The sequence below is a fragment of the Schistosoma haematobium genome, chromosome ZW (genome assembly GCF_000699445.3).
Source record: "Schistosoma haematobium chromosome ZW, whole genome shotgun sequence".
Lineage (NCBI taxonomy): Eukaryota > Metazoa > Platyhelminthes > Trematoda > Strigeidida > Schistosomatidae > Schistosoma > Schistosoma haematobium.
Window position 1 is genome coordinate 30379347 of NC_067195.1, and position 25299 is coordinate 30404645.

A 25299-nucleotide genomic window follows, 5' to 3' on the forward strand; every position below is an offset into this window, starting at 1 on the left:
TGCATTATGCATATGGTGTCATGATGTTAATCACTTCTGGTATATCGCATTTAAGATCAATGCTGCTTGTAAACTGTTTGCTTCAAGAATACCAACACCTTAACTCCTAAACCGCAGTTCTAAGAACAACTATGTTGCTTTTGATATCGTGAATTCAGACGTTACTGAATATTTTCCATTTGAATATACAAAACATTTAATTTAGTGAAAATGCGTACCTAATTAGCAGAAGTCTTCGAGTTTGGGTTTTGTTACTTTTATAGTTTTAAGGAAACCGCTTACTGTTTTTCTGCTCATGAATAGAGCGTATTGTATTACTGTTGGGCTGAATATTTTTTTGTTTCTTTAAATCAGAATCCATAACTTAAATCGTAGTGCTGTGTAGTAAGAGTACTGTAATAGTAAACGTGATTCCCGAAATTTTAGATTTGGAACCTATTTTAAACTTCTGTTGGCTTGGGCAAGCATAATAATGCTGGACTTTTTTACGGATCTTCGTTTTGAATTTATTTGGTCTTGTTGGCTAATGGTACGAACAGTTAATGATTCATTCAGATATCAGGGTCTGGTAAGCATTCTAATTTGGTCCGAGTCATTTATTAATTTCCAATATTTTTCAACCCAACTGTGTAAATTTATTTCAAGAGCTGTTCATGCACTAGTCAAGTACTAGAAACTAATTTTCGTAACGTGGAAACACTGGTATGCCGTATTTTAATTGTCGAGTTTGACGTCAATCAAAAGCCATATATTTAGGGTTTATATTTCTCAGTCTCTTATGTAGAGTACATATAGAACTTCGAGGCAATTTATTTAAGGATCTCTTCTCTAAAACGTTCAAGATTCGTCTTGTAAATATTAACTGTCATTTGCGTAACGAATAAATCCCATTATTGTACATTGTATGGATTGGTTTGCAAATTCAGGGGGGATGACTAAGTTTCCCTGCACCAATTTTTGTATAGAGATTATAGGCTGCATTTTTAAATATCTCGTAAACTAATTACTTCAGGAAAACAAGTACAAACCAATTTTGTGTTCATAAATCCTGTTGTTTGTTAGCTTCGCATCATTTTGCCAACTCATAGATAATCAATAACAATTATCACTGCAATGTTACTATTGCTCCCTTTTATCGTTTTTCTCCCACCGATCACAGATTTACGTCCTTTTTCGTTCGGTGAACAAACCTTTGGATAATAAACAAGTCACCTACAAATGTGACGGTCTAATCCAACCCCTATATTTTCAGTAACATGTGCAGGTTCATACTAAACTATGTACATCCCCGAAATGGAGCCGTAGTTTTCGAGTAATTTAGTTTTTCTCACTAATCTTTGTCTGTGTTTCCCCGATATGAGACCAAATTGACTATATGATCTGTTTATCGAATCAACTTTCGTAGGTACCCTCGTTTTAAAAATAGTGAAATTTAAGATGTGTTGATCCAGGCATTTGTGAGGAGTTTCAACTGGTTCCACTAACCACCGGCAAAACACTCCCTACTTCTGTATGATTGCTAATGTGATCTTGAAGTGGATGGCGAGTATTTATATACCGTTCCCAACAAAACTATTTTTCTTAAGCAAGATTTTTTAAAAGTTATCTGTATCAAGGCAAAGGATGTGGCTACTTGAATTAAATCTATTCAGGGAGTTGTGGGATTCATCACATTACTTGTCATTTTAAGATATAATTATATGAAGTTTGCAGAGCTATTCGCTTCTGTTAGTCCAATTAGTAGGCACACATGATTTACAATCACTAACTACAGGGTACTTTATGTATGTATTTATTTATCCAAACATAAACATTAGTACGAGGAGGCACCAAATACGTATGCGCCACACGAGTCATTCGATACGCGTGGGGGCTGGAATACTACCAGGGTGCCCAAACCGAAGCAGGTGGTTTTCTTGGGGGGTCATTCCCCAATCCTTTGACCTACAGATCTAATCCTTAAGGCAATGGAGCAACGTAAGGAGATGCAGTCCCATAGTAGCTGGCGACAAAATATGGGTTCGTACGCCATTTTTCCTCAGGATACTGGAGCCCATGTGCTCCACTGGTTTGGAATCAGGTTTTCCAACATCCATAGGTGGACCCTCTGTGTACACCATCCCGGTTAAAGCGCTGGAAATTCGCTTTTCATCCTCTCAGTTTCGTAGACAACACCCCTGTCGCGAGAAGGCGATGAGCAGGACTTTCTTGATAGTGGCTGTGTATGCGTAGTCATGTGAGAGCATTTCGAGAGGGAGAGCTGACTCTCTCCATCCTCGACTGTTCCACGTCGTTGGGGGGTACTTTATGTAGGCTTCGTGAAGGCCACTCTAAACTAGATCTTAAGAAAAACTATAGTTTGTTATGTTTTGAAATAAAAAGTTGCTGATCGTTTTGATATTTTCATCAAAACAATGACTTCTGATTTGCTTTATAGGCAGATACACAAGAGATGATAGCCTACTTGATCATTATGCCATATACGGAGCTTCAAGTGGATATTTTAAAATACCACTTTTTCAATAAACTTTTATGGTGTATATTTATAGTATAGTGCATATTTTTCAGAAGCTGACAGGAACTAATCAATATGAGGTCTCCAGCTAAGGTACATATTTCGTAAATCATGGGACCCTCAAATGTTCATTTGATAAATTTTGTTCAGATTATGATGAGTAAGCTTCAGAAAATTGACTAGTGGAGTGTAAGTTCCAAGTTAACAAGGGTTTTTAGTACTCGCTAAACACAGCTAAAAATCGAAAAATGTAATAGAAACTGGCTGCATTACTAATAATGGTAATTTCTTGAAGACTTCGTTCTTAATTTAGGTTTTTATAATCAAAAATCATCATTTTTATACATTCTAGGCATTTGCTCTGTTCTTTACATTCACTGCAATCATGGCTGATTTGCTTTGTTACTTCCTTGTACCTACTACATTGATCTACCTGCTTGGTAGTTCATGTGTATGGATACATCTGTTATGGCAAACAGGTGAGTCTTTTTGTATTTCTGTCTAATAATAAAAAATAATAAACCCATATATTAAGTACTTGATAGTTCTCAAAGTTAAGTTTTACCCAGAAATGCAACCGACTATTGCACACTTCAAATCTTTCAATACTTATTTCTACTAAATTCTTGGTAGTTTTTCATTTCAGTTTACAACATTTGTAAAAATTGTTGAGTATTTCGATTCTACTTTCTACATGGGTGTGTTCTTTGATATTCACTTTTCCCTTTTAACCTCTATTTCTCTTGCAGTTTGTTACCACACATTTTACGTTGTTTATTTCTTTGAGGAGGGGGGGGGGCTTTTAACATTAGATGACATAACTCAGTGTTGGTCATAGTATTTCTCAACACTTCGTACACTATGATATTTTACCCCAATTTAACCTGTTCTTTGTTTACATCGTTATGTGTTCCAAGAGGTTAATTAGTTCCTTTCATTTTGTTTTTGAGTTTAAGAAACACTCCGAGAACACAATATTTTTGTGTCAAAATAACCTTTATTGTCATCTGTTGACCTTTCAAAGTGCTCTAGGGCTTGACCCCAAAAGTAAGTCAAACACTAATCCCTAGAAAGGTCATAGTTATCATGTAATTCTGGTCGCAATTCATGTTCAAATACTAGTCTGTGGAATTGCAGCAGTATATGGTCCTGGGTTTTTGTTTGAAGCATACTCTCAAATTATTAGTGTTGATACCTCTTTTGAATAACACCGTACTTTTTGATTCAAATTTGCATTATGACTTTTCCTTTTGTAATACCGTTGACTTTATCTTCTCCCCGTAACGATTTCTACAAAGTATTTTTTCAAAAGAAAATCAAATATTATTGTCGTGATCTTGTCTCGCCTAGAGGAGCATTCGAGCTATCAATCATTTATATATGGACCAGAAAATGTGAAGTGCGGTTTGAGGGCTAGTGGTAATGGGGTGACGGGATGTCTAGAAATAGTGTTTTCTATGCATCACCTACTTATACACCCATTTGCTTGTTTTTTACATAGATGGCTGCTGTTATCAGTAAATTCTACGGCTTTTTAAAAAAATTCCTCTGCTTGGTGTCCTATTAATCTCATTATTAAGCACGGTGATTCATTTTGTTTACTTTCGTCACCTTAGCCGTAAAGTATTCTGTAGATATGCATAATAGTTGCGTTTATTAATGTAAGGTTTCAACAATTACGGAGCTAACACAAAAATTACCCACTGAAAGGTCGTGTGTGACTGGTCTTAAGCATTTGTCCTTTAGGCACTGCGGTCACGCTCACAGGTCTCTAAGACCAACTCTATCCTTAATTCCTTTTCAAGTACTGCTAGAAGAACCCTTCCAGGGTGTGGGCAACCGGGAAGTGGTAACTGCCCTCATACCCCTAAGAACACTCAAGATCACTGTATTCATAACCAATCTCCATCTTCAATTCTTATTATTCCTCCTATCTCGACTATCAACTCTGAACTTCTTACTCAAGTATCACCATGGCCAACGATCCTAGTGCACAAAATATTGTCCCAGGCCAACTGAAACCTCGCTCCAAACTAACCATTGGAGCCTTCGACGTATGTACCCTATGTCAAATCAGCCAGCAGGCCTTCTCGACTAAGATCCTAGAATTTCGTACAATTAGTGTATGCGGTGTCTCCGAAATGCATACAGGATCTTAATGTGGTCATAATACTCGTAGAACGTGACTTTAATGCCCAAGTAGGTAGCTTAAAGCAAACAGAAAAACATTTAGGTTGACATTTTGGTACTTCTGTTCAGCCAACAAATAATGTTGTCCGTCTGCTGCAACTGTGCCCTGATGATCGTTTATTTCCAACAAGCACTAACTTTAAGCATAAGGACTGAAATAGACCATATTGCCACGTCGTCGTTGGAGAGTCTCAGTAGGAGACTGCTGCTCGTTCTGGAATACATTTTTAGACCATGATCATGCGCTAATAAGATCAAACATTTGCTTGCACCCCACTGGACGTAGAAAAGTCGCTATCAAGACTTACGTCTGTTACTCCCCATTGAGCATAGGCCGCTGACCAGCATTCTCCAACTCACTCTCTCCTGGGCCTTCCGTCCCCGTCCTATCCAATTTTTGTTCATTTTTCTCACGTCTGTCTCCATTTCTCGACGTAATGTGTTCTTTAGTCTTTCTCTCCTCTTTTAGCCTTGAGGATTTCATGGGAGGGCTTGCCTTGTGACGCAGTTGGATGCTTTCCTCAATGTGTGTCCTATCCACTTCCAGCGCTTCTTCCTGCTTTCTTACTCCACTGGGATCTGGTTTGTTCTCTCCCATAGTAGGTTGTTGCTGATAGTGTCTGGCCAACGGATCCGAAGTATTTTGCGTAGACAACTGTTAATAAACACCTGTATCTTCTGGATGGTCGCTTTCGTGGTTCTCAAGGTTTCCGCCCCATACAGTAGAACTGTCTTGACATTTGTATTGAAAATCCTGACCTTGGTGTTGGTTGACAGTTGCTTTGAGTTCCAGATGTTCCTCAGTTGTAAATATGCTGCTCTTGCTTTGCCGATCCGCGCCTTCACATCTGCATCAGATCCACCCTGTTCATCAATGATGCTGCCCAAATATGTAAAGGTTTTTACATCTTCCAGATCTTCTCCGTCAGTTGTGATTGGGTTGGTGCATGCTGTGTTGTATGGGAGAATCCTGCTTTTCCTTTTGTGTATATTGAGACCTACTGCTTCTGAGGCTGCTGCCACACTGGTCGTCTTCTCCTGCATCTGTTGTTGCGTTTGGGATAGAAGGGCCAGATCATCTGCGAAGTCTAGATCGTCCAACTGCATCCTAGATGTCCATTGTATCCCGTGTTTCCCTTCAGATGTTGACGTCTTCATGATCCAGTCGATCACCAGGAGCAAGAGAAAGGGTGAGAGTAAGCAACCTTGCCTAACACCGGTCTTCACTTCGAACGACTTTGTCAACTGTCCTCTATGCACGATTTTGCAGTTTAATCCATCATAGGAATCCTGTATAATATTGACTATCTTCTGAGACACGCCGTAGTATCGAAGAAGCTTCCATAGTGTTGCCCTGCCAACGCTATCAAATATTTTCTCGTAGTCAATGAAGTTAATGAATTCAATTCAATTGATTGTCCCACAATGGTCCGTAGAGTTGCGATTTGGTCTGTACATGATCTATCCTTATGGAATCCTGCCTGTTGGTCACGAAGTTGGGCGTCTACGCAGTCCTTCATTCTGTTTAGCAATACCCTGTTGAAGACTTTTCCTGGTATTGAGAGAAGAGTGATGCCCCTGTAGTTATCACACTTGCTGAGCTCGCCTTTCTTTGGTATCAGGTTTCCTTCATTCCAGTCTGTTGGTACTTGTTATTCATCCCGAATCTTGACGAAGCGAATGTGGAGTATCTTTGCAGTTAACTGTTACATCTGGTTTCAGTGCCTCTGCTGGAATGTTGTCTCGTCCAACATTGATTAGAAGGTCCGTGGGTGCTGCTTCGATGTTGGGTGGGTTCAGTAGGGCTGATCGATTCAAGAGTTCTTTGAAGTGTTCTACCCACCTATTTCGTTGTTCTTCAATGTTGGTGATTACCTTTCCTTCCCTACTTTTAACTGGTCGTTCTTTTTTACGCTAATTTCCGGCGAGTTTCTTTGTTGTGTCATACAATTGTCTCATGTTTCCTTCACTTGCAGCCTTTTCCTCCGTCATTGCTAAATCCTCCACATATTTACGTTTGTCGGTTCAGATGCTCCTCTTCACCTGCTTGTTTGCTTCTGTGTATTCAGCTGGTGCCTTAGATTTCTTTGCTTTTGTTCGGTATTGGTTGCTGCCTTCTTGTTCCTCCTTTTTTGGATGTTATCCAATGGGTCAGCAGTGACCCATTCCTTGTGATGGTGCTTTTTGTGGCCCAGAACCTCACGACATGTTGAAGTGATTACCTCTTATCCCTTTCCAGTTGCTCCCCATAGTTGTTCTCTCTCCATTGAGTGTTTGTCACTGAAAAGAGTACCAAAGAAGTACATTAACCTTATAAAGGCTCTCTACTCGAACACAACTGGTAGAGTGAGAGCTTATGGCGAACTGTCATCAGAATTGATTACCTCAAATGGTGTTCGTCAGGGCTGTCCACTCTCCCCATTCTTGTTCAACTTTGTCATTGACGTACTTTTAGAGATAACACTTTCCTCGTCTAGATTTCCAGGGGTTGAACTTCTACCGGGAGGTTCACTTGTTGACTTAGAATATGCTGATGACATAGTTTTATTTGGTGAAGACGCTGACAAAATGCAGAGTCTTCTGACCACTCTAAACAACAATGCAAGCATGTTCGGGATGCGATTCTCTCCCTCGAAATGCAAAATGTTGCCTCAGGATTGGGTTACATCGACACCCGAACTAGTGATAGGGAGTGAAGTAATTGAGCGTGTCGACCGCTTCACTTATCTTGGAAGTCTCATCAGCCCTTGTGGTCTGGTGTGTGACGAAATCTCAGCACAGATACAGAAGACTCGACTAGCTTTTGCCAACTTGCGTCATTTATGGCGTAGGCGAGATATCCGTCTATCAACCAAAGGACGTGTTTACTGCATAGCAGTTCGTTCCGTCCTACTTTATGGTAGTGAAACATGGCCAGTAAGAGTAGAGGATATTCGTAGGTTACTAGTATTTGGTCATAGGTGTCTTCGAAACATTGCTCGTATATCATGGGACCATCGAGTAAGTAACACAGTTGTTAGGAAACGGGTACTAGGTAAGAATGGCAAATCAATTGATGAAGTAGTGAAACTTCATCAGTTGAGATGGCTGGGACATGTGTTACGTATGCCCAACGACCGACTGCCTCGACGTGCGATGTTCAATGGTATAGGAGTAGGTTGGAAGAAAGCTAGGGGCGGCCAGACCAAAACATGGCACAAATCCATGAAGTCACTGATAAGTGGACTGAGCCATTTTGGTATGTGTAGACTACCTGGTTGGGGACCGCGAGATGAAAGCAACCGATGGTTAGAGACCTTGAATAACATGGCTCAAAATCGTTTGCAATGGTGCATGTTTATCCACTCTTTGTGGTCTCCCAAATCCAAATCTTCTGAATTCTTCATGTCCTTTTTTCTCTTTCCAAATTTATTTCACTGGATTATAGTCCTTGAATAACATCTTCAAACCCTAATTTTTCTGATTACAGCTTATAATCTTACTACATCTACCACTGCGGGATTTGAATCGACCACTGCATCTCTGTGCTAATGTGGTATGGCGACTTGAATTGATGTACGTACGTACGAAGTTCTACGTTGGTACTGACTGACTGACCATTGAGTAGATCATGAAAGGCTTGGAACCTATCGCTGAGAACTATCTTGAATTTGTTGAGTTTGTCAGTATCTCGAAGGGAAGCCGTGTAAAACTTTTGTGATATTGTCCGCACCGTTGTCCAGTGCTTCTTGAGTTTCAGTTTCATCTTGGCGACGAGCAAGTGGTGGTCTGATGTTATATCAGCTCCTCTCTTGTTTCGCACGTCCTCCATCGACCTGAACTTTTTGTTGATGCAGATTTGGTCGATTTGGTTCTGCGTAGTGTGATCTGGTAAAGTCCATGTGGTTTTGTGTATGCGTTTGTGTAGGAATACAGTACCCCCTGTGACCAGTTTATTGAAGGCACATAAGTTTGCAATTCTCTCATCATTTTCGTTTCTCCTAGTCCATGTCAGTGTCCATATCCGGTGTTGTCCATTCCAACTTTGGCATTTAGGTCTGCCATCAGAATCGTCAAGTCCTTTGTTGGGCACTTCTCGACGATTGACTGCAGCCTATCGTACAATTGATCTTTGACATCTTCATTGTAGTCGTTGGTAGGCGCATAGCATTGGATGACGTTCATTGAAATGCCCTCATTCTTTGTTTTGAAAGAGGCTTTGATGATCCTTGGTCCATGAGATTCCCATCCTATAAGTGCATTTTGTGATTGTTTTAATAGCATCATTGCAAGTCCTTGTGTATGTGGGGTATTTTCTTAATGGCCAGATTATAACAGAAGCTCCCCTGAAGCTAGTCGTTGTTGTCCAACTTGCGTCCAATGTGTTTCACTGATCCCAAGCACCTACAGGTTGTATCTCCTCATTTCTGAAGCAATTTGGAAGACTCTCCCGGTCTCCCACATTGTACCTAAATAAATGGTTGCTCTGGTCGTTAGAAGGGGCATCGGCCTCGTGGCTCCTGAATGAACTCGGGTTTCACTATGAGGCGTTATAACTCTTTCAAATGAAGACCTGATTCACGGGACAGAGTTGAAGTGGTTTAAATAACTTTTTCTGGTTAGCGTATTTTTAGCGAGTTAGTTCCCCGCCGGATGGGGTCGCTAACCCCATGTCCAACCCTCCTCCTTTATCCGGGCTTGGGACTGGGAGCAGTCCCAGAGGGGTTCCAGGCGAAATCCGCTATTAAGAATACCCATTAAAATTGAACTCGGTGACAAGAAAACCAAAAGTCTGTTCCAGGAACAACTGAGATCACACTTGGGTAGTTCTAAAAACAAGGCTGACCCAGATGTTGCTTGGAAAGATATACAAACAGCTGTGTAAACAGCAGCGACATCTATTAGTGATTTAAACCAGTTACGAAAAACCAGTGAATTTCTATTAAGTCTATTGCACTGATAGATTCTCGTAAACTCATTCCATCAGGCTAGGAACATGATGAAGAATGTAAGCAAATCAAATTTAGGTTAACCAAAAGTCTACGTAACGATCATAAGCAGTAGTGGGCAACGAAAGCAAAAGAGATAGAAAAGGTAGCGGCTGTAGGTAACACAAGACAGCTTTTCAGACTAATAAAAGAAACCGGAACTAAGTTAAATGTGCGGCAATCTGGGGAAAAGATGGCACTCTTACCTGCTCTCAGTCTAGACGTTTAGAACGATGGGCGGAGCACTTTAAGGATCAGTTCAGCTACTGTACAACTACCCATCATTCCCAAACAGTCTGAATGGAACATTGAAATGGACCCCTCGACTCTAATTGAAGTCCAAAGTGCTATAGGTAATCTGAAACAAGGAAGAGCAGCCGGTCCAGATGGATTAACTGCAGAAGTCTTTAAGTATGGTGGTCCAGTTTTAGCGATTGGTTTGACTAATATTTTAGCTAAAATCTGGGATCTGGATGTAATCCCATCTAACTGGTACCAATCACTGATCGTCCCAACATATAAGAAAGGATCAAAATCTTCCTGTGATGACTGTAGAGGGATAAGTTTAACTAATATAGCGTCTGAAATACTAGCATCAATAATTATCGGGCGCCTAACAAAGACTCGTGAACTGCAAACACGAGAAAACTAGGCTGGCCCACTATCTCCATTTTTGTTCGATTTCATCATGAACCTACTACTGGAAATGACGTTCTCGTCGATTGAATTTTCGAGAATCGGTCCCCTACCAGGAGGTCCATTTATTGACTTGGAATACACATATGAAATATTCGTGTTTGGTGATGACGCTGATAAAATGCAGTCTTTTGGTAGCATTGAGCAACAGTGCGAAGATGTTTTGGATACGTTTCTTTTTCTCTAAATGTAAATTGTTGCTTCAGGACTGGCCTGAGTGGACACCTGAACTAAGGATAGGGAGTGACAACTTCACTTATCTTGGAAGTCTGGTCAGCCTTAATGAGTTGGTGTCTGACGAAAGCTCTGCACGGATTCAGAAAGCTCGTTTGACTTTTGCCAACTTATATCACCTATAGCGAAGGTGATATATCTGTTTACCAATCAAGGGAAGAGTATACTGCACAGGAGTTCGTTCTGTTCTACTTTACGACTGCGAAACGTGGCTATTAAGAGTAGAGGATACTCGTAAGCTACTAATATTTAACTACAGATGCGCTATAGAAATATTGCTCGCATCTGCCGGGAACACCGAGTAAGTGGTAGTGAGGTTAGACGCAAGTTATTAGGGAATGATGGTAAATCATTTGATGAGGTTGTGGATTTTCGCCGACTGAGATGATTGGGCCACGTGTTGCGTATGCCTGAACACCGATTACCACGACGTGCAATGCTAACCGGTGTTGGGAATGGTTGGAAGAAAGTTAGGGGCGGCCAAACCAAAATGTGGCATCAGTTCATAAAGCCACTAACTTCTAGTCTGAACCATGTTGATAGATGCAGACTACTTGGTTGGGGTGCACGTGACTATCGTAACCAATGGTTGGAGACTCTCAGTGACATGACTCAGAATCGATCACAATGGCGTAAGTGTATACACTTTTTGCCTTCCCTTAAACCCTAAGATAAAAATACCTTTATATCTCTTCCTAGGAACTAATTCTTTTTCCCTGTGTCATATGCTTATATGAAATATCTTATTTACTACCATTGAAATAACTGCTTCTATGAATTTGGTGTTCATCTTGTTGTGTTAATGAGGTGTGGCAACATGGATCGATGCAACTACTAACCTACAAACATCGTAGGAACCGATGCCTCAAATGATAAGCTAACACCAAGGATAGTTGCCATTTAACAGTACTTGATATTACGCCTATCAAGTTAATTCTGTTTGACTAATATGATGTTTGCTATTCGAGCGATTATTTTCGTGTCAGCGGAAACAAACATCAGTTAAATATTGTAACCACAAATTATATCTCTTTCACAATTATATTTTATCTCCTATTTTTCGTAATAACTTATCGATAAAGTCATCATTATATGTTAATAAAATGCACATGCTGATAACATTTGAACTAGCGTGCACAGACCAGCCAACAGAACAAAATTGTATAGACAGAAACATGGGAAACAAGTCAAAATTAATAGAACAATTATGCATTTAGTATATAGAAAGATATAAAATACATAAATTTGAGTGATTGTTCAGTTCTAAAAATTAACGATTGATTTCTGTTGTTATGGTAGCCTACAAGACTGTTTGTGAATATAGGAATATCCGTATTAATTTAACATTTTTTCTTATGGCAAGCCTGCTAGTGGACGACACTCATGACTTCACCCAATATTAACACTTTCTATGGAACACCGAGACGTTCGACTGAGCAATCTTAAGGAATATAGTATGTCTGCTAAACATATATTTATAGTTCTGACTTATATTTACCCATTAAGTATGACTTTAAATGTTTGACTTTTTAGCTATGTATTTACATACTTGCTATATATCTTTTAAAAAATATCGTTCTTCCATTTCAGATCGTGGTGTGTATATCCCAACAGTTGCATTATGTTTTTTATTCTTCTATGTCGAGGTTGCTGTAAGATTCCGTGATCCAAAAAGCCAGCCGCTGGGTATAGATCTCTGCAGACCTTTTGCAGCTCATTGGTAAGTTGATAAACTTTGCTTAGATGAGTTACCTTTCCATATAGTTATGTTTAGTAGAGATATTTAACAGCTTTTCTGTGTAGTATTTAAACCCTCCTCAATTAATAAAGCATATGCACTCATAGAAGATAGAAATTACTATCAAGAGATGACGTAATCCAAGTTCTTTAGTTGTTTATGCTAGGGATTTTGGAACAAACAAGCTATCTCTCTGTAAGTTCTAGTACCGAACACTTTGCCACATGAGTTCGGCACCCGAGTAATATTACTTCTCACAAAAAACATGTAGCCAAAAGCCGTGTGGACATCACTGTGTTTAGTTGATACATTTATGAGTGGTATAATTGTAAATCATTCTAAATAACTGGGATAGATTGTATATACGTAGTTTCTACCTTTGGTCTTCTAGTGTTTTCTCGTCGAAGCAGCTTTTTGTCACGGAAGCGCTGAAAATCATATTTACTGTATGAAATTCGATTTGTTACTAGGCTTTATACCAAATGTAATTTTGAAACTAATTTCACATCTACCGAAGATCAATAGCCAGATAGACAACCTACTCTCGTGCTTTGGTAATCAGTATTCCCGTACCACTGATGTAAAAAAAGCTACGTAGTCTAATATGGGGACCATTGTGTGTGTGGGGGGGAGTGGGGTGTTGTGTAATATATAGCGAAGTAATTTGTGTAATTTTTAAATTTTTCGCTACTTCCCAACAAAAGCATTTAGAAACCACATGGACATGTGTGACAGTTTCAGTGATATTTTCTGTTTTTGGTGTTTGTCATTTCCCGTCGCTAGTGATCTATTTTCCATCTCTTATTTAAACAGCTTGTGTGGTGATCAGCTTGCACCATATGTTACTCGTTTTTTTCTGATTTTAACATTTTAATGTATACGCTAGATTCTAGAATACTCAATATTTGTTTGAATCAACCATAATTTTAGATATGATCATTTTCTACTTTACTAATGGTTGTAATGAAGGTTTGTTGCTAACGGTGTATTCTATTCAAACCAATCGGTCAGTCATACAACGTAGAACCGGGCACATATGTGCATCAGTTCAAATTACCACACACAGTGAAATGAAATTATCAATACATTCAGTCATAGTATCAATCGAATAAAATAAGTATAGACAATATAATTCTGGAAGAATGAACCCCGACTGAAGCTGCTACCTTGACGCGGTGGTCGGGCTTGCCTATCGTGATGACCCAACCGAGCTATATTGGCTGGAACATATGTTCCTGTAGGTTCTACCATGCCATGCAGGTCGATTGGTGAACGGTAAGACTAAAAGCAGCAACTCAAGGTCTGAGGGCGAAGTCGTATTGCTGACTGTAGAGGAGTGTGGCAGCAGTAAGGTGTTTCCCTCGGACAACCAGCATGACAGCGATGCTGCCTTCCCACAAGGAGGGGTGGGGTTAGAAAAGGTCGACCCTAAAAATGTCACACCCCACCTTACCTCACGGATTTCCGTCTCCAGGGGTAAGGCCCTTTGAAGAACGGAGCTGACACATCAAAAACCTCCCACAAAAAGGCCGTGCGCGACCGACCTCATGCAGTTGTCCCTTGGGCTCTGTGGTCACGCTCCCAGGTCGTCAAGACCAACACTAATCCAATTTCCTTTTCAGGTTCCTCAAGAAATACCCTTCCACGGTGTGGGCAGCCGGGAAGTGACATCAGCCCTCATACCCGTAACAACACACGAGACAAAGTTGGTCACATTCAAATCCTTCCTACACCTAATACCTCTCTTATCTCCATGACTAACCCTCCTCACGTCTCTTTATCACCTCGCACCGCTAAGGCAAACGATTCGAGTACGCGGAACGCTATTCCTGGTCTCCTGAAACCACGCTCTAAACTACACGTAGGAGCTTTTAACGTACGAACACTTTGCCAAATAGGACAGCAGGCTTCCTTAGCTAGGACTTTAGAATCTTGCGCCATCGATGTGTGCTGCGTCTCCGAAACGCGCATACAAGATCCGAGTAGCGTCATTCATTTAACCTCACCATGCCAAAATAAAGAACCGACTCGATTTACGCTTCGTGTATCTGAAAGCCCTGACTCTGCTTCCCGTGGCCTCGCCGGCGTAGGCATAGCATTGAGTCCTATGGCAGAACTAGCTCTCTTAGAGTGGATCCCCGTAGACAGCCGTTTGTGCGCTGTCCGACTGAACGGAACAGTAAGAATCCGGAAAGATAGGGACACTCGTCGTTGCCTCTCCGTCGTTTCTGCCTATTCTCCCACTGACTGCAGCTCAGATGATGTAAAAGATGAGTTTTACAGAAAGCTTTCCGACCTTCTCCGAAAAGCTAGGCGCTCTGATGTAGTAATAGTGGCCGGTGACTTCTATGCTCAAGTAGGTAAACTAAGCGATGGGGAAAGACACCTAGGTGGATCTCATGGTGTCGTGGCTCAAAGAACAGATAATGGCGACCGTCGGTTGCAGCTATGCTCAGATAACCGCCTGTTCCTTGCAAATACTAATTTTAAGCATAAGGAGAAACATCTTTTAACATGGCGACCTCCTAATTCGTCCCAACGTTGGACCCAAATAGATCACATCGCTATCAGCCACCGATGGAGGGGCTCGATAGAAGACTGTCGCTCATTCTGGAGTATATGCTTAGGTTCAGATCATGCTCTAGTACGAGCGTGTATCTGTCTGCGTCTTACTGGACGTAGGAAAGACGCTGCAAGGAAACCTCTTAGGGGCCTACTTAATGATAGTCAAGCTAAGAGTGTACTTGGGGAACAACTAGGACAACAGTTAGGCAGCCATGTATGTGATGCCCACCCCGATGCAGCATGGAATCATATCCGAAAAGCTGTGGAAACAGCAGTGACATCTGCTAGTAAGGTAAACCAGAAGGTTAGGGAGCAACACTGAATCTCAGCAGCATCTATCGCACTGATAGATGCTCGGAAACTCATTCCACCTGGCTCTGAACATAATGAAGAGCGGAGTCAGCTTAAGCGCAAGCTGGCAAGAAACCTACGCAATGATCGCGAGCAGTGGTGGGTAGCGAAAGCAAAAGAGATGGAAAAGGCAGCGGCAATAGGTAATAGCAGACAATTGTTCAGACTCGTTAAGGAAACCGGAATTAGGAACCCGACCGTTAGCGAAACAATCTCAGAGAAAGATGGACATATTATACGTTCTCAATCCAGGAGATTGGATCGATGGGCAGAACACTTTGGGGATCAGTTCAACTGGCCTTCAGCCACACTTCGGTTTCCCATGATCTCCAGTCGACCCGAATGGCAAGTTAATGAAGGTCCTCCGTCCCTTTACGAAGTTGAAAAAGCCATAGGAAATCTGAAACGAGGGAGAGCAGCAGGCCCTGACAGGTTTACTCCTGGGATTTTTAAGGATGGTGGTCCAGTATTAGCAGTGAGATTAACTGAGGTCTTAGGTAGAATTTGGGAACTGGACGCAATCCCATCTGACTGGTCTCAATCACTGATTGTGCCAGTCTATAAGAAAGGACAAAAGTCCTCTTGTGACAATCACAGAGGAATCAGTTTGACAAATATAGTATCTAAAATATTAGCCTCAATAATACTTCGACGCCTAATCAAAGCTCGTGAAGAGCAGATTAGAGAAAACCAGGCCGGTTTTCGACCTGGACGTGGTTGTATAGATCAGATATTCACACTACGTCAGGTTCTAGAACACAGACACATTCAGACGCCCCACAATGGTAGTATTTCTCGACCTTAAGGCGGCATTCGACTCTGTTGATCGTGAGGTTCTATGGCAGTGTTTATCACTGAAAAGAGTACCAAAGAAGTACATTAACCTTATAAAGGCTCTCTACTCGAACACAACTGGTAGAGTGAGAGCTTATGGCGAACTGTCATCAGAATTGATTACCTCAAATGGTGTTCGTCAGGGCTGTCCACTCTCCCCATTCTTGTTCAACTTTGTCATTGACGTACTTTTAGAGATAACACTTTCCTCGTCTAGATTTCCAGGGGTTGAACTTCTACCGGGAGGTTCACTTGTTGACTTAGAATATGCTGATGACATAGTTTTATTTGGTGAAGACGCTGACAAAATGCAGAGTCTTCTGACCACTCTAAACAACAATGCAAGCATGTTCGGGATGCGATTCTCTCCCTCGAAATGCAAAATGTTGCCTCAGGATTGGGTTACATCGACACCCGAACTAGTGATAGGGAGTGAAGTAATTGAGCGTGTCGACCGCTTCACTTATCTTGGAAGTCTCATCAGCCCTTGTGGTCTGGTGTGTGACGAAATCTCAGCACAGATACAGAAGACTCGACTAGCTTTTGCCAACTTGCGTCATTTATGGCGTAGGCGAGATATCCGTCTATCAACCAAAGGACGTGTTTACTGCATAGCAGTTCGTTCCGTCCTACTTTATGGTAGTGAAACATGGCCAGTAAGAGTAGAGGATATTCGTAGGTTACTAGTATTTGGTCATAGGTGTCTTCGAAACATTGCTCGTATATCATGGGACCATCGAGTAAGTAACACAGTTGTTAGGAAACGGGTACTAGGTAAGAATGGCAAATCAATTGATGAAGTAGTGAAACTTCATCAGTTGAGATGGCTGGGACATGTGTTACGTATGCCCAACGACCGACTGCCTCGACGTGCGATGTTCAATGGTATAGGAGTAGGTTGGAAGAAAGCTAGGGGCGGCCAGACCAAAACATGGCACAAATCCATGAAGTCACTGATAAGTGGACTGAGCCATTTTGGTATGTGTAGACTACCTGGTTGGGGACCGCGAGATGAAAGCAACCGATGGTTAGAGACCTTGAATAACATGGCTCAAAATCGTTTGCAATGGTGCATGTTTATCCACTCTTTGTGGTCTCCCAAATCCAAATCTTCTGAATTCTTCATGTCCTTTTTTCTCTTTCCAAATTTATTTCACTGGATTATAGTCCTTGAATAACATCTTCAAACCCTAATTTTTCTGATTACAGCTTATAATCTTACTACATCTATCACTACGGGATTTGAATCGACCACTGCATCTCTGTGCTAATGTGGTATGGCGACTTGAATTGATGTACGTACGTACGAAGTTCTACGTTGGTACTGACTGACTGACTGGAAGAATGAACGAAGTAGCGGAATAGAAAGTATAAGATAATTTTAAAACTAAAAATCTAGAGGAAGAAAAGGATTGAATAATTTTGTGTCATTGCTGTCAACCCTGAGCCATGTCACTGAATGTTTTCAACTACCAATCGTAATCGTCATACGGACCCTAACGAAGTGGTATGCATCTACCTACTAGGCCCAACCCAACATCGAATGACTCAATAGACTCATGCTACATTTTGGTCGCTCTTGGCTTTCTCCAACGTATTCCTACATCGACAAATATTGTGTGTTGATGTTAGACATTGGTTGGACACTTAGTACATACTTTAACCAGCTCAGTTGATAAACTTCCACTACCTCACTAACTGACTTTCCATTCTTTCTTATCATCTTGAATTTAAACTCAACGTTGCTCACCCAATGATCCTAACATTTACAACCAGTGCTTCAGATCTATCCAAACAACAGTGCATCATTTACCGCGAATTTTTTCTGGAGAACTCATTAATTTCAAATTTCTTATATCCTTATTCGGTAGCTTTAGTGGGACTTTTAATGACTGACTAGCTTTGGCTTAGTAGCGACAAGTGTAGATCGATATTGTCAATCCTTTCGAAAGAGTAAGAGCCGTGAGGTTCGATTATACTTGTCATTCTCTGTCTCAGTCATTGGTTTGTCTATCTCTTTGGAATTTAAAAATGCGCCTATCCAATCACTTTCATCACTATTACTTACCTCCGAATGTTGATCTAACCAAACAGCGCTCAAATCTCTTATTCCTTGATGTATTCGAAGTTTTAAAATATGCTTCACAGCAGACTATTCGTCTTTCTAAAATATTTATCTGGAATGCTCTGTACAATCGTTTTTCGAAACGTACAATACTTATTTGTAGCTCAAATCAGAATTTTAATTCTCACTTCATTGTTTTCCTGTCCATACACAGTCGTCAAATACACCATTTTTATGTCATTGTTTTATCATCTTACGTATTGTTCTTTCTCACTAGCATTGGCTATCCCGTTGTAACTTTGGGTTTCAGTTTAAAGAGTATGATCTCACATCATTTTCGTTTGGTAAGTAGACTCATTATATGCATTTGTCATTTAATTCAATGTACATTTGTCCGAGTCACTCATTAATTCATTCTTTTATAAATAATTTATCTCAATTTAGTGGATGTACAGGCAAATAGTTTCGTAATTAAATTTGTGATTTTGTATTAGTATCAAATTTAGACTAATAGAAGCTTCTTGAGTTAATTTCGCCATTCCTTAATAATGAAGTATGTACATTTTCAGCTTTTCTAGATCTTCATTTACAAAAATTAGTCAAACGTACTGAAATCGAAAAGCATGTATGTGACGCATTTAGTTGGCTAAATTACACCCTTTTACAATAAATTTTCTATTATTTTCTATTTTATTTAGTTAGGTCCACCATCCCTTGATATATAAAGTATTTTGAATGATTACAAAATAATTTCCTCCTCCTGCCATTCTCGGGTAATGATATACGATTGATTTCTTATCAGCCAATAGACCTCTTCAAATAAAAAAAACCTTAAGTTGATTCTAGTCGAATTCTTAAAATGTAGTGTATTTCTTAACATTCACAGCCAGAAAATATTTGACTTATAACTAATGTACAATGTGTTGTAATCCGTCTTTGGAATCTAGCCGTCACTAAGAGAAGGGTTATATATTAGCTAATGTAATTCTTGGTTTCAACAGTATGAGGTCATAAATAAATTTTTAACAAAGTAGGTCATCTACCTTTTCCATATATTCTTATAGATTAAACCAATCGGACCTTTTTTGTTTTCTAAATAGTCGCCATTAAGAATGATACTTTTGTGGTAAAAGTATTAGTAAGAAGAATTCACATTCGCTGCTCAACTGTTTAACCTTAATACTGTACTCAACTAAGTACATGCATTTGATTCATGAGTCTATAAGTAGATAGATGGTCAACAACTTTTCACTGCACCATAATGCATGAAATGTGTTTTGTTTCGAAATAATTGTTAGCACCTTCCAAAGTTCTGGACTGTTTATTTATTGGACTAAACTGATAATGATGCACTGCTACTATGAACATACTACTTTGTTTAAGTGCTAATTGTAGGCTTGTGGTTTGATATAAGGTCAAAAGTTGAATTGTTTATTCATATTTATGCACTGGTATACTACAGATCTTACATTTAGATATGTATGACATTATAATTAGTAACATGAGGTTTTTTGATTTAAACACTTGCTGGTTTTGTGTTATTGAAGTTTTAATTAGGAAGGGTAGCATGAGATCTCATTAAAATACACTCTTAAGTAACAATTGAGATAAGGTTTAATTAAGGATAAAATAACTAACCATTATTGTTTTTAATGACATTTTCGATTTTGACACCAAACCTGTCAGTATGCATATACCTATTTTGAATTGTTTTTTTCATTAAACCCAAAACATAAATTGGACACTAATTTCCTGAACATTTCTGACTGAAATATATTAGTAAACGTATTATATCGTTTATCAGAGTCATTTTCGCCAAGAGATATGTTCTAATGTCTTGGGAATTTTCTGTATATGACCCTGTTTTCCTCTTTTGACGAGAATAATGAATTTAATAATATCCTTGTGAAACCCTGTACTACTGCACAATATACTCACAAATTGGTTAACAAACAAACATTTCGCCTGCGACACAGGTGACATATGCCAGGCAAGCACTTTTGTCATTACAAAGATTTTGGTAGTCACCAAATGTTTATCATCCGTCAATACGTTCTTAGGCAATGGTAATTTGGAGGATGCCCAGAAGTCTTTGAGTTCCATAAAACTCAGTGTGCAATGAATATGAACTTAGTGACTACTTCAGAAATTGTTTCAATATGTTTTTGCTCATCTAAATCCCCGCAAGTGTAAAATTCCACAATAATGAGTAAGAGCTTATGAGGTCGATAAAGTATCATCTAATGGCTTCAGAAAACACAGAACGTAACCATTTTAACTAAATAATCAAGTAAATATTCGTGTAATGGACTTTATGTCGCATATTTTTTTTCAGTAGTAATAACACTACTTAGCTATTCAAACTAATGTAAACAGCTCGGCTAGAACTCGCAACCCAGTAGTTAGAAATCGAGTGACTCAGTTATTGATTTACCTTCATGCATTTGATGCAGTGCATATTCCATTTAAATGATCATATAAAGGAGTGAGGGTGTGTTGAATGTATTCAATCTCTATATGGAAAAATTCTTAGTAAAGTAAGCTCAGCTTAAACATCTTTAACACCATTGTAATGTTCGTCTAACTTTGTAAAAATAAAGGGATAATTCTTATATCGAATTTTCATTGTATTTTCTCTTATCTACAAGTAATAAAATAGTAATGTTTCCTAAAAATCACCGTTATGTAATTATTTCATTTGTTCCAATGCGTAGTACTACCTTTTATATTTTCATAATCACATGCCGTTTTATTTGGTGCATTTCTAAATACCTTAGATATGTACTAATTTGTTTAATGTACTATTAATATTGCCCCGTTAATAGAACGTTTTTGTTGTAGATGTATTTGATTTTGTAGTTAGCTGCTCCAAGGAATATACTCAAGCTTGTTTTCTGTTACTTATCCACTATACAGCTAACAAGTGCTTTACTTCTGTTTACCTCCGACAACCAGCATCTCCAGCGATTCTCTCTTCTCACAAAGTAAGGAGAGGGTTAGAAAAGGTCAGTCCTATGAAATTCACACCTCATCTCACCCTTCGGATTTCTGTCTCCGGTAGTAGAGGATTTCGAAGTGCGGAGCTAACACATCAGAACTTCTCATGAAAAGTCTATGAGTGACCATCGTCAAGCAGTTGTCCCTTATACTCTACGGTTACTCTTCCAGATCACTAAGGCTGTTACCCGGTTTACTTTCAGGTCCCTCAACGAGAAATATCTTTTCGCAGTCTGAATAACATCCGACAACACCAGAGATAATCTTGTTGATAATCAAATCCCTCTCTCGCCTCTTAATATTTTTCCTATCCTTATCGCCATGCGTCACCAGTGCTAATGATTCTAGTTCACGAAATGTTATTTCTGGTTCCATGAAACCACGTGTTGGAGCTTTCAACGTCCAACGACAACAGACCTCCTTAGCTGGGACTCTAGAATCTCGTGCCATCGATGTATGTGGCGTATCCGAAACGTCCATGATGGATTCAAGTGCAGTCACTCATTCAAATAAAAAGGCCAATGCTATTCATCTTCTGTGTATTTACAGTCCCCACTGCTACTTCCCATGGTCTCGTTGGTGTAGGTATTGCATTCGGTTAAAAAATAAGATAGGGTCTCTTGTAGTGGATTTTTATAGACAATGACTCGTGCGCTGTCCGACCAGACTGGATAATACAAATTCAGAAAGATGTGGATACACACCGTTGCTTTTGCCTGTGCTCCCAATTCTTTTTATTTGGTTGAAGCAAACGATGAATTTTATAGGAAACGTGCAACTTTCAAAAGGCTAAATGCCCGTATACAGTAATAGAAATAAGTGATTTTGATGCGCAAGTAAATAGTATAAATAAAACCGAAAGGTACTTTGATGGACCTTACAACACCGCGGCCCACCTAAAAGACTGCTGCAACTATGCTCGTATAACCGTTTATTTTTAGGGAGCAGTAACTTTAAGCATAAGGGAAAACATCGTCTGACATGGCGACCCCTTCAATCGACTTAACGATGAACTCAAACCATATTTCCATCAGTCATCGGTGAAGAGGGTCGATTAAAGACTGTCACTCATTCTGGAACATATGTTTAAACTCAGATCACGATTTAATGCGCGAGCACGTATTTGTCTGAATCTTAATAAACACGGAAACAGAACTCCTTAGATTTCCATTTAATGGTGAAAAAGTGAAGAATGTATCTCAGTAACGACTAAAGAAGGAGTTAGTCAACCATGAAATTGATATCCAATGCGAGGTGGCTCGGCGTGGAATACAAACACCAGTGTTATCTAGCGGTAACTTGAACCAAAAGGTTAAAAAAATCAGTGGGTTTCAGCGGCGTTTTCTGAACTGATAGATGCTCAGAAACTCATCGGAACATGATGAGTAGCGGATGTAGCCTAAACATAGGGCAATAAAAAACCTACTCAATGATCGTGAGCAGTAGTGGGTATCAAAAGCGAAAAAGTAGCGGCGATAAGAAACAATACACTACTATTCATATTTATCATGGAAACATGCATCAAAAATCTGGCTGCTCGTAAAACATCGCTTATGTACCACGTGACGTCCTCCCTCTGCGTCGCAAACCTGGACTCAGATTGATCACATCGCGATCAGCTACCGCAGACGTGATTGTGTACAAGACGGAAACTCCATTTAGAGTACCTATCTGAACTCTTATCTTGCCCATGTTCGCGCAAATCTTCATTTACTTTTCAGTGACCGACAAATTCGTCTTCATAAGCGACACACTTACAAGTACTGGGTTTCTTCTGAATCCTCACAACTCATCGAATCCTGTCTTTTTACTTCGAGTGACCGTGAGTTTGACCACAAAAGACAACTGTCACTTAATGACATTGGACAAACATTTTGTAAGGACCGAGAAGCCTGATGGTCAGAGGGTGTTGATGAGTTGAAAACAGCAGTTGCACATGGTAGCTGCTAGGAGCTCTTTGAAGTCACCGGGGCACTCGCAAAACGTCTGGTGTGAGCGAAACAATCTGCGAGGATGACGAGATGCCAATCACCAACATTCATCGACGTCTTGGACGATGTGCAGAATTCTTCGAAGGGCAGTTCAACTGGCCTGCTGCTCCGGCAACATCGGTCAGACTGTCCTGCCCTCCATGGCCGGTGACGAATGATCCACCGAATGAGGCGGAAGTCCGCAAGGAACTCCAACTCTTGAAGCACTACAAATCACCGAAACTAGATGACTTACCTTCTGCTCCTTTTAAAGATGGTGGTGACTTTCTGGTCAAGGAAATGACAACGTTGTTTACAAAGGTCTGGGAGTTTTCCAACGTCATGGAATGAGTCGATAGTTGTCCCTATCTTTAAAACGGGTTCACGTTGTTCCTGTAATAACTATCGGGGATAAGTCTACTTTCTATTGCGTCCAAGCTATTGGCTTCCGTCATACTTCGTAGGTTGTTCAAAACCCGAGAAAAATTGACTCACGAGGAGCAGGCTGGGTTTCGTTCTGGTCGAGGATGTATTGATTATATCTCCACCCTCCGCCAAATGTTGGAACACCGTCATATTTATCAAAGACTAACAATCGTAGTGTTTCTTGACATCAGGGCTGCCTTCGATTCGTTAGACAGGACTGTTCTCTGCGGTTGTCTATTGAAGAAGAGTGTGCCTTAGAAGTTCATTAACATCCTAAAGGCCCTATATACAAACACCTTAGGTAGAGTGAGGGCATACAACCACCTTCCTCCATTGTCCCATTCAAGCAGTGGGGTTAGGCAGGGTTGCCCAATCTCACCATTCCTCTTCAACTTTGCCATCGATGACATTCTGAAAACAGCTCTGACGGATGTAAGTAATGGTGGTGTGGATCTATTGCCTGGAGAAAGACTTCTCGACCTTGAGTATGCGGATGGTATTGTGTCACTGTGCGATAATGTCCAAGCCATGCAATCCACACTTAATCAGTTGACAATCAGTGCCAGTAAGTATGGTATGTTGTTTGCACCTTCGAAGTGCAAAGTACTTCTACAAGACTGGCAAGACCCTGAACCTGCACTCACCCTGGTTAGTGAGCGGATAGAAGTAGTCGAGAAGTTCACGTATCTGAATAACTGGGTAAGTGCTAGCGCAGGCGTATAGTGAAAGCCAGAGCGGCCTATACCAATCTGGGCCATCTTTGGCGTCTTCGTGATGTAAACGTCGGATCTACAACGCGTCGGTGAGAGCGGTTTTGTTCTATGCTTGTGAAACCTGGCCTCTCCGAGTTGAGGATGTTAGACGACTCTCTGTGTTTGATCATCGTTGTCTCCGAAGGATTGCTGACATCCAGTTGCATACCATGTTAGTAATGCAGGGGTTCGGCATCGTGTGTTCGAGCACAGTGTCAACCATCCATTTGGTGTCACTTCGGTGGCTTGGACATGTTCTACGAATGTCGTCCCAGAGAATTCCACGTCGTGCATCATTCGCCGACGGTGGGACTGGTTGGAAAAAGCGGATAGGTGGCCAGTGTATGACATGGTGTCGTGGTATGAAGGGAAGTATACAGGATTGGCGCCTGTTAGTCCTTCACGACTCTTTGGTTGGGGTCCTAAAGATGGTGCAACACAGCGGCTAGAGACTTTATTAAATATGGTTCAGAATAGAAGCCAGTGGCGATCCTGCTGCAGTTTCTTTCTTTCTTTATGTTGGTGAACGTAACTTCTTTAATTGAAAGCATTCTCTGTGGTTGTATCTTAACCGAACTGTTTCTCCCATTATAATAATAATTTCATTCTTACACACTAGTTTCCGTTCGTTGTTCTTCTTTTACTATATGCGCTCTACATTCTCTATCGCTTCACAACCTCACTGTTATTGTTTGGCGAGTATGTATTTGGTGCCCCCTTGTACCAATGTTTATGTTTTCAAATAATAATACTACTAATCTAGTCAGCACATATGGAATTGTCAATCTCAAGCGGTTTTATTCGGGGCTATCCACTTTCGATATTTTTATTTTACTTCGTCATAGACAACCTTTTAGCGATAATGCTCTTATCGTCTGACTTTTCGGGAGTTGATCTACAAAGAGATTCATTTGTTGACTTGGGATACTGAGATGGCATAGTTCCGTTTCATAAAGATACTGAAAAATTCCGAGGTCTCCTGACCTTAAGCAGCAATCC

The 25299-nt window shown here is 40.3% G+C and overlaps 1 protein-coding gene across 2 annotated transcripts in view; it reads left to right on the forward strand.

Annotated features, from left to right (window-relative positions):
- The window catches only part of MS3_00003251 (uncharacterized protein), a 43024-nt gene that overhangs the window by 1503 nt on the left and 16222 nt on the right, over positions 1–25299 (forward strand). Inside the window, exons 4-8 of one of the 2 annotated variants that reach the window (XM_051210994.1) lie at positions 355–384; positions 427–568; positions 2868–2994; positions 12193–12322; positions 18433–18499. In XM_051210994.1, coding sequence (XP_051071021.1) covers positions 473–568; positions 2868–2994; positions 12193–12322; positions 18433–18499 — 420 coding nt within the window. In that variant the 5' untranslated portion in view covers positions 355–384; positions 427–472. The remainder of the gene's footprint in view (positions 1–354; positions 385–426; positions 569–2867; positions 2995–12192; positions 12323–18432; positions 18500–25299) is intronic. The other variant, XM_051210993.1, reaches the window with a different exon arrangement.